The following is a 16,819-nucleotide window of genomic DNA, read 5'->3' as shown; positions in this document are numbered from 1 at the left end:
TATATATATATATATATATATATATTAGATAGTAAATATCATTAAAAATTTATACACAACCACGATTTTATGAGTTTGAATTCAATACACTATAATGCATAGGTATGGATATAATACCATTACTGAATAGAAGCATGGGTATGAGACACGATATTTTGAAGAAGAAAAAATTAAAATAAAAGTATGTCAATAAAAAAAGCATAATTTTTTTATATAATTTAACTAAAAAAAATAAAATTGTTCAATTTACAATACAAACTTATAATAAAAGTTTAAAAAGTAAAAAATTATGTTCAATTAAAACAATAAATAAATTCAAATATATAAATAATATTTTATAAATATATATAATATTATTAATTTTATTTGCAATAAAATACCGAAGGAAAATAGAATATCCACGATAATGGTGTAAGTATTAATATCAAATAAATATCTAGTATGAATACTTTACCATTTAATAAGTATCCATACTTCAGAATCTTAATATAATATCAAACTCAAAAATATCTACATTTTGCTAGTTGAAATGTTACTTTTATTTAATATATATGAAATATTTCCATCGATATGCATATAATCATTATTAAGAGAACTTTATGTGTTTATTTTGAAATAGAAACAAAGTGCCCATACAACTTAGATTCTATCCAAATTTAGGTGACTAGGTAACAGTTAATTAATAGAACACCCTAAATAAGTTTTGAGCTACTCTGTCTACTAACCTCCTAGTGTACTTAATTAAAATGGTAGTCGATAATTTGGATATAATATCTCATAGCAACACCAAGCTCATAAACATGGCTTGGATATATACTACTCCATCTATTTCTTTTTAATTGTTATTTTTTTAACTTTTTCCACAGATCAAAACAATTAAGAAATTTTACTACTTATGATACAATTATTTATGTATTGTATAACACTTTTAATCATTTATTATTTTATTTCATTTATTTATTGTCTATAATAAATAATTAAGTGTATTATCGATAAATCAATAATTGAGTAAATCATAATTTTAGTATTTAAAAATATAAGACGTTGTTATTTTGATATCTAACTCACTAAAAAACTCAAATTAATCATTGAATTGTCAAAACAATAATTAAAATATACGACTTATTATCATAGAAGTATATGAAAGATACAATTATCAAAATAGTTATTTATCCTTATAACATCACTGACTAAATTGATTGACATTTTAACGATCTGGTGACTAATTTAGTTTTTTGCTGAATCAACAAATAAAATAATAACATCATATATTTTTATGTACTAAAAATATATATATATATATATATATATATATATATATATATATATATATATATATATATATGAGCAATCAAATTATATTTAAAGAGTTACATTTATTTAATAACATTTTGAGTAAGCTACACATACCAATATTACATGTACTATAATATGATTGTTAGTTGTCTTGTAAAAGTTGTTATTTTCGATGTCAATTCTCTTATTTATTTTGATATTTCATGTAACATGTATTGATAATTTGATTTTTAATAAAATAAATTAGTTTTCTTTTTCTAAATTTTTTTTACATGTATTTAGTGTAATACTCTCTCTGAAAAGTTGATGTATGTGGTTAAAAATAAAGATTAGATAAATTAATTTTTCAATTATTATTTTTATTTATATTTTATTTCAGAATAGTAATATAAAAATACAATAAACCATATTAATTGGAAAACGTAAGAATTCGAAAAAGGCAAAAACATTAGTTTATTTCAAAATTAAATAATCAAATTAAAGGTTTTTATTTTTGTTTCCAATACAAATAATTGTTAAGTTGATCATATTTTTAGAGGAACCATGTTATTTAAGATTGACATTAACTTATATAAATAAAGATTAATGTATTATCTATAAGACACAACTCAATTGACAAATACTTATATTGTTAGGTTGAATATCATGACTCGAAACATCACATTTGTGTGTGAGTTTTTCTACCCTTCAGACAAAAAATAAAATGTACATGGTACGGAACTGATATATCCTATAGAGATTAAGTTTCTCGAGCAAGTCACTGAACAAGTTACTTTAGATAATAAAATGAATAATATGTTAAACAAATTAATGATTTATATTATATGCACACGCATGACCGATCAAAGATAGTTATAACTTCTCACTATAGAAATAATATGTTCCTTAAAAGAAAAATGTAAAAATGAATATGTTCCTTAAAATAAACTCCTCGTATGAATAAATCATCCTCGCAAATATAAAGAGATAAAAATTATTAATTTATACTTTTAAATAATATTATTGTTGATCTTAATATTTGAAATAATGTGTAGGGCATACACCTCTTAGAATTAAATAAAGAGAAGCATGTATGTTTAATATATAATAGTTAAAATAAAAATAAAGTGTTCAATATGAAAATTTGAAATTTACATAGTTCTATTTCTGACAAGACTGTCACTCACATCATCATATCACTCTACTCTATTTACAAATTTCAAAACTGGTAATCTTTGTGTATCTGCTTCCAAGTTCCAACTCAATACAAAATGGATTCTCCCCCGTCACTATTGTTGCTTCTCCTCATCACACTCTCCATTTTGCATCCTTCATCTCAATCTCAAATGCTACTATTACCCCTAACACACTCACTCTCCAAAACCCAATTCAACACCACCCACCACCTCCTCAAATCAACCACCACTCATTCTACGTCACGCTTCCACCACCATCACCAACTCTCTCTCCCACTCTCCCCAGGCACCGACTACACTCTCTCCATCAACCTCAAACCCCACTCCCATCCCATAACTCTCTTCATGGACACAGGATCCGACCTTGTCTGGTTCCCGTGTTCCCCTTTCAACTGCATACTCTGCGAATTCAAACCCAACCCTTCCCCTTCTTCTTCACCCACCAACATCTCCCAAAGTGTCGCTGTTTCATGCAACTCCAATGCATGCTCCGCAGCACATAACTCTCTCCCTTCCTCCGATCTCTGCGCAATGGCTCGTTGCTCTTTAGATTCTATTGAAACCAAAGATTGCGGTTCTTTTCACTGTCCACCGTTTTACTATGCTTACGGTGATGGAAGCTTAATCGCTCGTCTCTATCGTGATACTCTTATTCTTTCTTCGCTTGAACTGAAAAACTTTACTTTCGGTTGTGCTCACACTACTTTCTCTGAACCCACCGGCGTTGCTGGGTTTGGTCGTGGATTGCTTTCTCTTCCTGCTCAGTTAGCAACTCACGCTCCTCAACTTGGGAATCGTTTCTCTTATTGTTTAGTTTCTCATTCTTTTCGTTATGAGCGAGTTAGAAAACTGAGTCCACTCATTCTGGGTCGTTACGATGATGAAAAACAGAGGAATAATGGTGAAAAGGTTGAGTTTGTTTACACGTCTATGCTTGAGAATCCAAAGCATCCTTATCTTTATTGTGTTGGGTTGAAAGGAATTTCCATAGGAAAAAAGATGATTCACGCGCCGGAGATTTTGAGGAGGGTGAATCGAAGGGGTGATGGTGGTGTTGCTGTGGATTCCGGCACGACTTTCACGATGTTGCCGGCGAGATTTTATGGTGCGGTAATGGCGGAGTTTGACCGTCGTGTTGGGAGAGTTCACCGGCGAGCTCGTGGAGTTGAGGAGAAAACGGGATTGGCGCCGTGTTATAATTTGGATGCGGCTGCGGAAGTGCCGGCGATGAGGCTACGTTTTGTTGGGGGGAATTCGAGTGTGGTGCTACCTAGGAAGAATTATTTTTATGAGTTTTTGGACGGTGAAGATGGAGTGAGGAGGAAAAGAAGAGTTGGATGTTTGATGTTGATGAACGGTGGAGATGAGGAGGAACTGAGAGGTGGGCCCGGGGCGATCCTTGGGAATTATCAGCAGCAGGGATTTGAAGTTGAGTATGATTTGGAAAAGAAGCGCGTGGGATTTGCAAGGAGAAAGTGCGCGTCGCTTTGGGACCAGCTCAACCGCGACAAAAACTAAGCGTATATCCTCACTCACTACAAACAAGTACATGCACAGTTTCAATCACGGGTCGGGTGTAAATAAATCGGGTTATGGTTCATACGGGTGATTTTTGTTGTTTTTTGGTGTAAATTTTGTTAGAAGTGTATATGTAGTGTACTTCATTTATTTTTTTAGTAAAAATGCAGTGTAGTGTACATGATAGGAAAAGGAAATATCTATGCTGCACTTCATTTTTTTTTTATTCTATTTCAACTTATATTACCCCACTTATGCCATTGCGACATGATAGAAATCGCCAAATTTTTAATGAGGCTGTATATTATGCGTGGAGTTGTTGTTTACGTTGATGAGGTGAGAGAATCCTGCCCCAATAACAGTTGTGGTGAATGAACCATGTACGCAATCCAATTTAAAGAATGAAATTCCAACTGATGAGTTTAATTTATATTATCTCAGTTTTGGGCCATCCTAAGTGAGTTTTGTGACCATTTGCTAGTGTATTATCTCGGACAGGACGAAAAGATTCCTTGATGTTTTCTTTCGTGTACTTTGTTTAACCTTAATTCTATGTTTGTTGTTTTATGGAAGTGATAAGAGACAATAAGTTATTTTTTTAACCTTTAGTATAAGAAACATATATAATTAATACAATTTTATAAAGGAAAAAACATAATACAATTTTTTAAATGTACTTACAATCATTGAAATTTTTTATACCTCCTAATTTTTTTTTGTGAGTTTTATTTCTTTTTATAAGTTCACATTCTCTATACAAGTGAATTTTATTTAATGAAGACTAAAAGCGTTATGTAAGAGAAAGTTAGCATTACTTATTTAAAATTGGTAAACATGACCAAAACAATTTTAATAAAGTAAGGAACAGCACAAATTACACTTTGGTCATGTTTACTATGACAATTGTTGTACATAAGCTGTAACAGATGTCATGTTTGAACAAGTTTTTCTTCGTCTAATTTGGGTTTCACCATAATAATAAATAACTACTTCCAAAGCATTCTATGAAACAATTTCTGAAACTTGTATAAGTTGTTTTCAATTCTATTTTCATTGGAATAAGTCTTCTTCCCCATTTTTTTTTTAAATGAAAATGTATGCAATTAATTTTCAGTATAAAATATGTTTATTTGATCATTATCTATTTAATATTTGGTACTTAAATGCAATCAATTCAGCACATACCTAATGGTAAAAATGGAAGAACAAAGTTATAAGACATTTCATTATAATTTTGTTCTACGTCGTAAAATATTCAAACAATTGAATGAAATTTGTGTTTTATTCCATTCAATTCTAATATTCAAACAATTGAATGAAATTTGTGTTTTATTCCACTCAATTCTATCATATTACATTCCGATTTATTCGTATTAAAATACTCAAACAAAATTTTATAGTATCTTCTTTTAAAATTAAAGGGAAACCTTAATTTAATATTTCTCATAGTTGAGTTTTGGAAAGGAAAATTAAGGAATTGCTTATATTTTATTTATAAATTAAAAGGACATCATAATATCTTTTGTTTCTTTAAAAGATGCTTGTTTTTTTTTTGTTGTGTAAAAAAATAAAGTGTTTGTTTTTCATTTATAAACTAGTATATTAACTCGTATGTCGCATAAAATATATATTTAGATCGCAAATTATAAATATATTCAATATTTAAGTTTATGAAAAAAATTTAAGTACTTTCAACTAAAATTCTCATGAAGTAGTAATTTTTATATAAATTTCGATATGCCTCCATATGTTTATTTTAAGTAGTCTTTATTAAAAAAAATACTTATTTTCTCTTGTTTGTTTTACTTATATTTATTCATGTCATTAATCAAATAAAATAATTAAAGTTTTTGTTTTAATTTATAAAATTACAATTATAAATTTAGTGAAGGTGTAATTATGTTATTAGTAGCACAATCAAAATGTGTAATCTAATTTTTTTTTTTATAAATGATAGCTAGAGTTGAAAAGTAACGGAAAATAAATATTATACACAATTTTTTTAATTAATATAAAAAAACTATATATTTTTTCAATATTAAATAGATATTAGTATTGTTTAAAATAACTTCAAAGAAAATAAATGCAATTTATCCTTTTTTACTTTGATTGAAAAAATTTAATAATCTTCAGTGTTTATATTTTCCGTTTCTCTATTTCATGGTAAAAGTCGAGCTCCTTTAATGTCAAAACTATGTTTTTAATAAAAGCCTTTATTTTTTGTCAAAAATATAAAAACAAATATAAGCCTTTGTTTATACGCACACCAAAAAAAGTAAAACCTTTGTTTATACACACGTGTTCTGTTCCTCAATCATTTAATTTTATTCAAATGCATGCAACTTTAGAAATATCCTCGTTCGAATAAAAATTGAAATAACTAATTAATTAATTCATAATAATTTGATAATTTAAATAAAAAATATTTATTTCTTGAATTTTAATCTTTTAGCTCTATATACGTATATTGTGAAATAATAATTTCATTTCATTTAGTTTTTATTTTACTTTTTTATTTATTAAATAAAATAAAATTCAGGTAATGTATATTTTTGAGTTGTTATAAATATAAAAAAAAATATCATCAATTATATCTTAATTTTATAAAAGAATTAAATTTATGAAAAAATAAAATATTTAAATAACTAAAGATTGAGGACAGATAAAATCATAATTTATTTAAATAATTTATTTAATTAATTACAAATTATTTACTACTTATATACTAATATTATAAACTTAATATATTAACCATCTTCTAATAATTGACAAATAATACATTTATAACATTGTTGTAAATATACATTTACTCGTTTATAATATTTAATCTACATTTTTTATAAATTAAAAACTAAAAAATATAAATTTTTATTTTAAATTCAGGTATTTTTCAATAAAAAATTTAAAGTGATGGTTGCTAAAGAAAAAGTAAAACACTTTGTCACTTTATATTTGACGTCCAATTATTTGACCTTTTCCATTTGTTTACATTTTTTTTCCTTTTAAAAAATTGTACAATGACAAATATAATTGATTGTATGTCTTATTTTTTATTTTTCAATTTATCAGATAAGTTTTCAACTCTCAATAAAAAGTCTTTTATTTTTTTCAAAAAATTGACAGTACATACAGTTGATTATTTTTTAATTCTCCAAAAATTTTCAACTTTCAAAAAAAAAAAATTAAATTAATAATTAATAAATTAATTAGAATAATTAGAATAATAGAAACTTAAAAACTTAAATTTTGAATTAATCTTCTAATGATTGCAAAACGGTAAATTTACCATAAAACAATGCTTATAGTAGTATTATGTATAGATATATTAAATAAATCAAGAATGACTGAAATATTATATAATTATTGGTGGTATTATTTCTTCATTTAAAAAAATTTGTATTTAATCAATATATAATTCTTCTCCAAAATTCAATTATGAAAGATACTCTAAATTGCTAGAAGGTGCATAGAAAATTCCACCACTTCAGCCCACTATTCCCTTGAGAATAGTTGAGTTGTTTGAACTTTGAAGTTTGAACCATCCAAATTGACACGTGCAATCCCTGTATAAATTCTTAATGGGTTATTCTTAGTTGTAATTTATTTTAGAGTAAAATTGTTTATGTTTTCTAAAAAAATATGTTTTCCAATTAAAAGATATGTTTAACGGTTTATACAAATAATATATATAACACTTCCTTTTTTAAAGTGTAAATATACAGTATAATTATTCTTTGCATTTTTTTATATTTTGAAAACATCAAATGATTTTTTCATTTCTATTTCTAATAAAAATATTATTTTTTAAATAATTATTTAACAGTTTTATCTCTCATGTAATTTTGCATCTGATTCTTGATAATATTCATAGAAGAAAAAACTCGTTCAACTATTATAGATAATATCAAAAATAATTCTAAAAATAAATATATCAATTGGTATGCAACATGTTTTCAAAATTTAAATAAATTATCTAAAATCTAATTTATCCATCTTGAAAATAAAAAATTACTTTTTTCGTCCTAAAATAATTGTCACACTTTACTATTTCACATAGATTAAGAAAAATGATAAATGAATAAGAGAGAGTAATGATTTTATCAAATTGTCCTTATTAACCATAAATTTATTCCAATTATTACAAATGTAAATGATGACTAGTAAATCGAGACTAATACACATATTATTAAGTTATAGTGCATGAATATGTTCAAATCCATATCACATGTATAATTCAATTAATCATCTGACACTTGTGTTCAAGAACAAATTGACACGCCAAGTGAAACACAACATAAAAGGGTTAGTTCGCCCTGTCAATACTACAATTGGCTTATGCACCGCCGTGACAAAAACAATTATAGAAGTTAAGTTCTCCACAATCAAATGATTTGTCTCATACCATTGGAATTCAAATAAATGTGTCCTTCCCCAATTAATGATGCAATCAATACTTTAATTGATCCACCCAATAAACCGGTAATTGTGACAAATTATTTCATCCAACAACACATTGAAATGAATAAATGTGATGTATATATCAAGTCTATGAATAGTTAGTTGACATTGTTAAGTCAATGATTCGTAACGAGGTTCAACAAATTAGGTAGTTATAAGTTAAATGAGTTAAGTCTGGTGACAATATAGTCACTTCCAACACTAAATGACTTCAAGGTCCTCAAGGTTAGGCAAACATTGCAGTGCAAAGTTAGTTGACTAACACAACAACACGACCTTTATAGGTTCAGCTGAAACTCTTACAACATACATTTTTTATCCATATGAACTTCTAAACTAGTACTTTTGTCACTATTAACCATGTGGTGAAATTGGTGGTGAACGATACATTTAATTAGCTAATAGTTAGTTTAGACAAATACATATAATTAGGAGGCCACCTGAGGTAGTTTAACTTATTGAAATGATGCAAATGTTGCCTTATGACAATATTATGCATGTGAACAACACGTCTTGCACAAAATGACAAGCCTTTAGTCCAATAGCATAAATTTAGATAATTTTTATTGAGTATGCGACCTAGTTGCCACGAGGAAAGTACCCACTTGTATCAACTAACCCAACAAGATACATGATATGACATGAGATACTAGTTCATGTCCTAAGGGATTCAAATAAATTGAGTCTAAATGATGATAAGACATAAGTACCTAATCCACCTTATTCATATAATGATCCAATTGCATTATAAACTCCCGTGAGAAATCTTGTGGAATTGGGCCAAAAGAAACCATGAGGGAATGTCCCACCTCAAATCCAAAACCAACAAGGTTTTTACAACCCATCATATATGGAGTCAACCAACTCCAATCGAGGTAAAATCTTGTAAGCATCATTTATTGGGTCCTGATCTCATAACTGATACCATCAAGAGATATTTTGTATTATAATTGAAACCTCTAATAAATCCATATTTAGGAAGCTTTGTCTATAATGGATAGATAAACTTGTGCTTCTGCCTAAATGATATAAAACTCCCAACTTTGTCACTTCTTTGAGGAAAACACAACAAGTTAACAACATAACATATTGGTAGATTCGCAACACATTTTAGAAAGAAAATCCAAAATGAACTTCAAAAACTACAATTGTTCTCATTATCATTAACAAGACAACATTCACTTGCTACTCCTCTCTGTCACCTAACACAATTCCAACATAAGCATACATGGAAATATCTTCCATGATATGTTATATTGGGATCAACTTGAACTTATGACAATCGATCTTATGAATTTGAATATAGTTAATGATTTAGTAGTCGATTTCATTGAAATATTTAGGAAGAGGGCACAAAAATGCTATGTGCAACTTCCTACAAATTGAATATGCATTGATGGCCGTTAGCAACATGCACCATCAACTAAATGATAAACTAGTAGAGCAAGATTGCCTCGATTTACAGATATTAGTCTTCAGAGTAGTATGTATTGAACAATACATTCAAGATAATGAAAATATATGTGCTAATTGAGGGATATACCCTCAATTAGTTTTCATGTTGGATATGAAACAGTTTGACAGTGATATGTCAACCAATTCTATGGAAACCTTAATTCTAAAAGAGAAAAGCTATTCATGTCATGCCTTAAGCCAACCAAATGGAAATAGATCAATTAATCAAAAGGTAAGATCAAATATACACCTGATGTCACCAATATTGATCGAATATTTGGTTATTTGTCAAAAATAAGCAAAATAGGCTATTGGATGGTTATAAGATCTCTCTCCCGTAAGGAAACCATTAACAACAACTTTTATAAGTGACATAATTTATAAAATTATTATACGTCTATTTGTATAGTCTTCAAGAAAGTTATTTAAAAGATCTTCAAATAAGATGGGTCCAAGTTGGCTAATAAGAGTGTGATAGAAAGGACAATTGATATTGACCAATTTATAACTATGACCATGGTTTATTTCTTTGAGCCAATAGCTTCAAGATTGTTGAGAAATAGTTTGGTGTATTGCAACAAGTGTGGAGACCCAAGATTAACGAGAGGGTCTTAATAATAGATCGATTAAGGATTCCTCTTGATACTGAGGGATTTATAAAGAGAAGATCTATTAAGGTTGTTCAGCTCATTTAGGAGTTAGTTAGTATGATTATCTTGTATAAGAAAAATAACTAAAAAAAGGTCGAGTCAAAATCAAAATAAATAAAAGACTAAATATTCAATTTAGTTCTTCATAATCTCGATGCGATTTGATTTGGCATCTAACAAAATTTAATAGCTAAATTAGCCGATAACATTTTTATACGAGGAGCAAACTAGTCTATCTTCATCAACACTCCACCAAATTTAACTGAAACATTAAATTGTCTTTCTTATGAAATAATATATTCGATCTTAAATATAAAAAAAAATTAATTAACAAAAATAAATATATTTGATATAAATTTTAAACTAAATACATGACTTTTTATTGACTGAACTTTCTTTTATATTAAAGAAAAGATCAGTTGAAGTATATATAAAATTATAAGAGACTAATCACATACTAATTTAAATATTAATTATTATTTTCTTTGACAAATTTAAATATTAAATTTTATCAAAAAGTAAATTGAGTATTTTTAATATAAATAAAATAGTTTAATTTTATTTATAATTATAATTTTTAAAATAATTATAATAAAAGTCAAAGATTTATAATAATTTAATGATTGTAATAAATGAATATTATAAAAAATATTTAGTATATATAAATTAAATGGTAAATAAAATCCATAAAATAAATACTTCTACGGTGAGTTGCCATTTTGATTTTATTTAATATTTATTTTATTTAATGCTGGTTGGGTGCGTTGGGAAGGTAGGTTGATTGAATTGGAAGGAGCTTTTTCGATTCATGTATTTGTTTCAAAGTTTCAACGCACGTTGATACTTCCACTTTCTCTACCACAAAGAAAATATAGAAAACCAAAAGAAAAACAAAAAATATACCGAATCCCTGTCATCATCATCGCATTTTCCTTCCCCGACTCCAATTATTTTCTCTTCCTTTTCTTTTCTTCTCGATCCCGATCTCTCCCTCCAAATCACACTTTCTCGAATATTCTCTTAACCTCTTTTTTCTGCTTCAAATTCAATTACTCCGATATGAGCTCCGGGGACCTCCTCAGCATCGAACCTCTCGAACTCAAGTTCCCCTGTCAGTTTCCCGATCTCCTTCTCTTCTTCTAGGGTTTCAATCGCACATTTTGATACCTTAATTTTTTATTTATTTTTTCTTCTTCTTCTGTTGTAGTTGAGCTGAAGAAGCAGATCTCGTGTTCTCTTCAATTGTCTAATAAGACTGATAGCTATGTAGCTTTCAAGGTAAAAATAATTTCGTTTTATCCTTTTGCTTCTGATTCTTCGTTTTACAATGCTTTTCGGTTTCGTTTAATTTTCGTTAATTTTGAGAATGATTCGATTGTGAGTTTTAGTTTTGCTTCTCTTGTGAAATCTCTTAATTCGACTATACCGATACATTTTGTTGTTAAGTTGATTTCATTTCACTGTTAGTTTGGTCGCAATGTTGGATTGTAATTAACGATTTTTGTCACTTTTTGCGGTTAATTGTTTTTTTGCGAGGAAAATGCAAAACATGCGTTTTTATTTTTTATTTTGATTTTGTTTAGGTGAAAACGACCAATCCTAAGAAGTATTGTGTGCGTCCAAACACTGGAATTGTCTTGCCAAGATCTACCTGCGATGTTATGGGTACCCAATACATTATTCTGAATGCATATCAGATTTTCCCTTTTGTTTGATTGTTAATCAATATAAGTGATATTTGTTTGTTTTTGTGAAGTTACTATGCAAGCGCAAAAAGAAGCTCCATCTGATATGCAATGCAAGGATAAGTTTCTTCTTCAGAGTGTAAAAACTGATGATGGTGTCAGTCCGAAGGATATCTCTGCAGAAATGGTATGATTATCATGTTAGTAGCTGTCGCATTTTCATTTTATTTCAGTTTATGATATGCAAAGTGACAAGATTTGTTCTATTGGATTGCCCAGTTCAACAAGGAGGCCGGGCATGTTGTTGAGGAGTGCAAATTGAGAGTGCTGTATGTCTCTCCGCCTCAACCACCATCTCCAGTCCCAGAAGGTTCGGAGGAAGGGTCGTCACCTAGAGGTTCTGTTTCGGAAAATGGAAATGTCAATGGTGCTGACTTCGCACAAGTGGGTTCTTAACTTGTCCTGTTTTAGGCGAACCATTTTTTTTACATATAAATAAAATTCCTAGGATATCAATTGAAATGCCTTTCTTTTTGGGGCATTACAGGTAACAAGAGGATTTGCTGAACGGCCCGAGGCTCAAGACAAATCGGCAGAGGTATAGTAAAACAACTTCTGTTTTATTGTTTGTTATAATGTATGTTGATTTGTGGTTACCAGCTGTACTATTTGTCTTCCGTATAATGCTAATATAGAATATACACATGAATTTTTGTAGAAATGAATAAATAGAATTTAATTTTCGTGTTCAATATTTTAAACATAATATCCATTTGTATATTTGACTGGGTGCTATTTATTTTTTCTTCCCACCCACTTGGAAGCCTAGTCATTTGATCTTATTGTCTTCCATTCTTTTGCCTTATAGAAATATGAAATAAGGTTGGGATGCATCATTCGTTATTTGGTAACTAGCATTGAGCCCAGAAAGAAGTTACTCTTTTACACGATTGATGATAATTGTATGACCATAAAATTAGTTATTCATTTATCTTATTCTGGAATTTCATAACCACTATCCACTATTCTAGAGTTATTCATTTCTTGTAACTGTCTTACTATTAACTAACTCTAACCGAAAGGCTGGGACCCTTTGCTGTCCTTGTATTTCTCCCTACACATACTCTCCCAGTTGGACACCACTGTCTATCGGTATCCCACTCTGTCCTCAAGGTGAAAGTGAGGAAATGTTCCTTGAATGCCGGCTGCAGATTTCCAGTCACAGTCCCAGCTGTACTCCGTATCTGGCAAGCAAAGCCATTTGATAAAAACCTCCATTTCACCTGAAGAGTTTTCCCTTCAATACCAACAATTTTATATTTATTTATTATATAAAAGGCTATTTAAAAAAAGTACCAAACAAAAAGTATGCTGGTGAAAACCGAAAAGGAACAGGAAAAGCAAATTAGCTGATATGATACATTTGATCAGCTGTAAAATAGAAGCCCCACACATACTGGCCCAGTTGATTAGCTGTAAAAATAATGTCAGGAAAAACTAAACTGCAAACAAAGGGAGAAATAATTGTGGTTATCTGTTTTCTTTTTGGTTCACATGCTGTAATCTTTACGGAGCCTGTAACTTCTAGAGTTAGTAATGTGTGGCAACTGTGTTTTAATTATAGTTGCTTTGTTGCAGGCAAGAGCTCTAATCGCAAGGCTGACAGAAGAAAAGAATACTGCAATTCAACAAACTAGCAAGCTCCGCCAGGAATTAGTGAGAATTCACTATGCCTATGTTATATACTTTATTTACCCATTTGTCTATAGTCTTTTTTCAAGGGAGGGAAGGAGAAATAACACTCCTTATTTGGTATGCAAGGGAGGGAAAATTAAACTAGATTACTATCATAGCTTTTTCTTATAGACAAATGTTAGTTGTTAGTATGTTATGTTAAAAAGACAGGCATTGGACCTGTAGGTTGCGGGTTCAATCCCTGCTAGCGCCATTGAAGGGAGGCAAATGTAAATCCCTTTGTAAGTGATCAATGAACCCTAAGGTATTCCCTACCTTGGACTGGGGCACCATACCATCACCCTAAATTTTTTTTCAGCCAAAAAAAAGGCAGAGTTTTTAACCTTTGACCTCATTCCCTAACTCCTTCGAGTGTTCAAACTCGACCACTTGTGCTACATCTTAGGGACACTATTATAACTTATATAATAAAAGTAAATATTGTTAAATGTCCAGTTCTACGGATATAATAATTAATACTGCGAGCCTTTTTTTGGGTTCAAATATACCAAGAGCCTCAAATAGCTATAATGGCATACTATCTCGTCATGGTCCTTGCTTCCATGGACAGTCACTACTTCCACTCCTTTCAATAATGTCATTGACATCAGTCTTGTTCTTACAGAGGTGGGTTTTGTGTAGAGACTCAAGGAGACATTATTTTTGCCTCTTACTTAAACATACCCTACCTCCAGAATTATGTCAATATTTATTTCCCCCGCACATCTCATATCAACAATAATAGATTTGAGCTTTGATATGGGAAAAAATTTTCTTATTCAATCTTCAAATCCACCTCATTTGAGTATAAAGAAGAGAGTTTTGGATTTCTAGTATAAGTTTAGACATTTTCATCGCACACTTAAATTATTTTAAACTCACTTTCTCTCTCTCCTAAATCCCCCTAATATTTGAGGGAAGTGAACAAGGAGGAGAGATTTTGGTCTACCATTTTCCTCCAATTTTCTGCAACCAATCACTATGCTAATGGATTATTTTTGGAGATGGAACATTTGAAACAAAGTTTGGATAACCGCTCCCATCACTAGAACTAGAGTTGTCCTGTTTCTGTTGTTGTGGCAGTATATGGCTATTTGCCTTCGACATGTGTGTGTTGTGTGTGTTTTCTTTTTATTTTGTTGTCTGTTGCTGATATATTATCAGATGCTCTTTCTAACAATTTATTTGGAACTTGGAAGCCAATTGAAATAAAAAGTAACTAAAAAGGAATATGTTGAGTTTATTATGGGAAAAAAGTGGCAGTTTTTGTGTAGGCGACATCAGGAGAAAGACTTAACTTGAATATGTGCTCCTGTTTCCTTTGTAAAATATTTTTTCTGCAGTTGAGTCAGTCCTATTCTTTTTCATGACATTGGACAGTGGTTGAGTTTACATTATTTGGTACTAGGAAAACTGATGAGCATAAATAATTTTCTTCACCAACATGTGAGCTTAGCTTTAGGAACATTTGTGCTGGAAATTTCAATATTTGCTTTTCATCACTATATATTGAGACTAAAAGTCTTCCAAGATTTTTAGTCTTAATAGGGATGAAATGTGTTTTTGAAAGAAAAGTCTATTGTTATCGAACAATAAAGTCTTATCCAATTTGTATTAAAAGCAAGTTAATTTTATGTACTGCCTATGTTGTATTGAGGGGAAATAGAAATATATAGTATATACCATTCGTTTTATTTTGAGGGAGACTTGCACTTTAATTTTCTTTGAATATTAGTTATGGATGTGAAACACTTATTGGATGAATGAATTTACTACTTGTAGGAGCTGCTGAAGCGTGAAAGCAACAAAAATCGTGGTGGAGTTTCATTTGTCTTTGTCATATTAATTGGCTTACTTGGCATAATCATGGGATATCTCATGAAGAAGGCCTAAGAATTTGCTCGATTTGATTTCACCATAGATTTTTACTTTGTTCCTGACTATTCAAGCAGTTGTGACAAAAGTTAAAGTAGATCAATTCATCAGGTGTTGGTTTTTCTTTTTATATTTCCTTGTATTTTGGGGTGGATAACATTTTGGAAGTAGAAAACTTTAGGTAAGTTGTGGGTCTGTTGTTACTCTTAATGTGAACTCATTCATGCTTTGGGTGACATGCATTCTTTTTGTAATTTAAGAGGGAAAGTTTGTCATTTCTTTTGCGGTTCATTTAGTGACTATCTGGTAATACCAAGTTGTCAACATGACCAAAAATAACATAAATCTTCAGGGGCTCTCTCTTTCTCTCTGGCTGTTTCTTTCTGTAACTATTGTCTTTGATTGTGGCAAGTATTGCTTCCTTTCATCTGTGTGCCTATTTTCATATCTAGTTTGGCAGCCTCTTTGAATTTCATGTTGTTAGTTATGTCTTGTAGTATGCTAGAAAGAAAGAACAAAGTGGGTCTTATAATTTGAAGCTTGCAGCTGCTAGAATCTACTTTTTGTTACATTTATGTTTATCAAATTTAGTTAAACAGGAAGACAAGGACTTGGGTGGACCGGTGGCACTCTGCAGGGTGCTGCTTCCAAAGGTTTTATACTGGAAGTTGCAACGTGCCATGAAATCTCCCTTTACTGTTACTTCATTCTTGCGAACATCTATTGTGTACTCTGTCAACCCTGCATATTTAGTTTTGCGACATGAAGACGTTTACTTAGATAAAACGAGATTAGTCGTCATTGTTAAGACTGGACTGGCCAATCAGATTTTGGTCGGACTGGGCCTCGAATTGTCAAATCCATACCCAATTCCAGTCATTGTATTGATTCAGCTGTGCGTATTAACCAGCTAATATTCGGTAAGACATAGTCTGATCTGGTTCTTCTAAAATAAGATACCAATGACCAAAGT

At 30.0% G+C, this 16,819-nt stretch overlaps 3 protein-coding genes across 9 annotated transcripts in view; 2 read left to right on the top strand and 1 right to left on the bottom strand.

Annotated features, from left to right (window-relative positions):
- The first annotated feature begins 2,395 nt into the window (after positions 1-2,395).
- Positions 2,396-4,440, top strand: LOC101492425 (probable aspartyl protease At4g16563). The gene has a single exon (XM_004516765.4). The coding sequence runs from the start codon at positions 2,547-2,549 to the stop codon at positions 3,987-3,989; it is 1,443 nt and encodes a 480-aa protein (XP_004516822.1). The 5' UTR covers positions 2,396-2,546; the 3' UTR covers positions 3,990-4,440.
- A 7,073-nt stretch (positions 4,441-11,513) lies between these two features.
- Positions 11,514-16,819, bottom strand: part of LOC101500647 (copper transport protein CCH) — a 7,046-nt gene continuing 1,740 nt past the window's right edge. For 2 of the 7 annotated variants that reach the window (XM_073363710.1, XM_012712326.3), the window contains exon 3: positions 11,514-13,520. In XM_073363710.1, the coding sequence (XP_073219811.1) occupies positions 13,384-13,520 (137 nt within the window). In that variant the 3' untranslated portion in view covers positions 11,514-13,383. Of the gene's footprint in view, positions 13,535-16,345; positions 16,588-16,819 lie in introns of those variants that run through there. The other 5 variants (XM_027331359.2, XM_012712325.3, XM_027331360.2 and 2 more) reach the window with 3 other exon arrangements.
- On the top strand, positions 11,527-16,273 carry LOC101492757 (vesicle-associated protein 1-2-like). Its single transcript, XM_004516766.4, has 8 exons — positions 11,527-11,663; positions 11,760-11,830; positions 12,136-12,217; positions 12,309-12,424; positions 12,517-12,681; positions 12,785-12,835; positions 13,876-13,953; positions 15,754-16,273. The coding sequence occupies exons 1-8, from the start codon at positions 11,612-11,614 to the stop codon at positions 15,862-15,864; spliced, it is 726 nt and encodes a 241-aa protein (XP_004516823.1). The 5' UTR covers positions 11,527-11,611; the 3' UTR covers positions 15,865-16,273.

This window comes from Cicer arietinum, chromosome 7 (assembly GCF_000331145.2).
Source record: "Cicer arietinum cultivar CDC Frontier isolate Library 1 chromosome 7, Cicar.CDCFrontier_v2.0, whole genome shotgun sequence".
Lineage (NCBI taxonomy): Eukaryota > Viridiplantae > Streptophyta > Magnoliopsida > Fabales > Fabaceae > Cicer > Cicer arietinum.
This window is presented reverse-complemented; position numbering and strand designations above follow the sequence as displayed.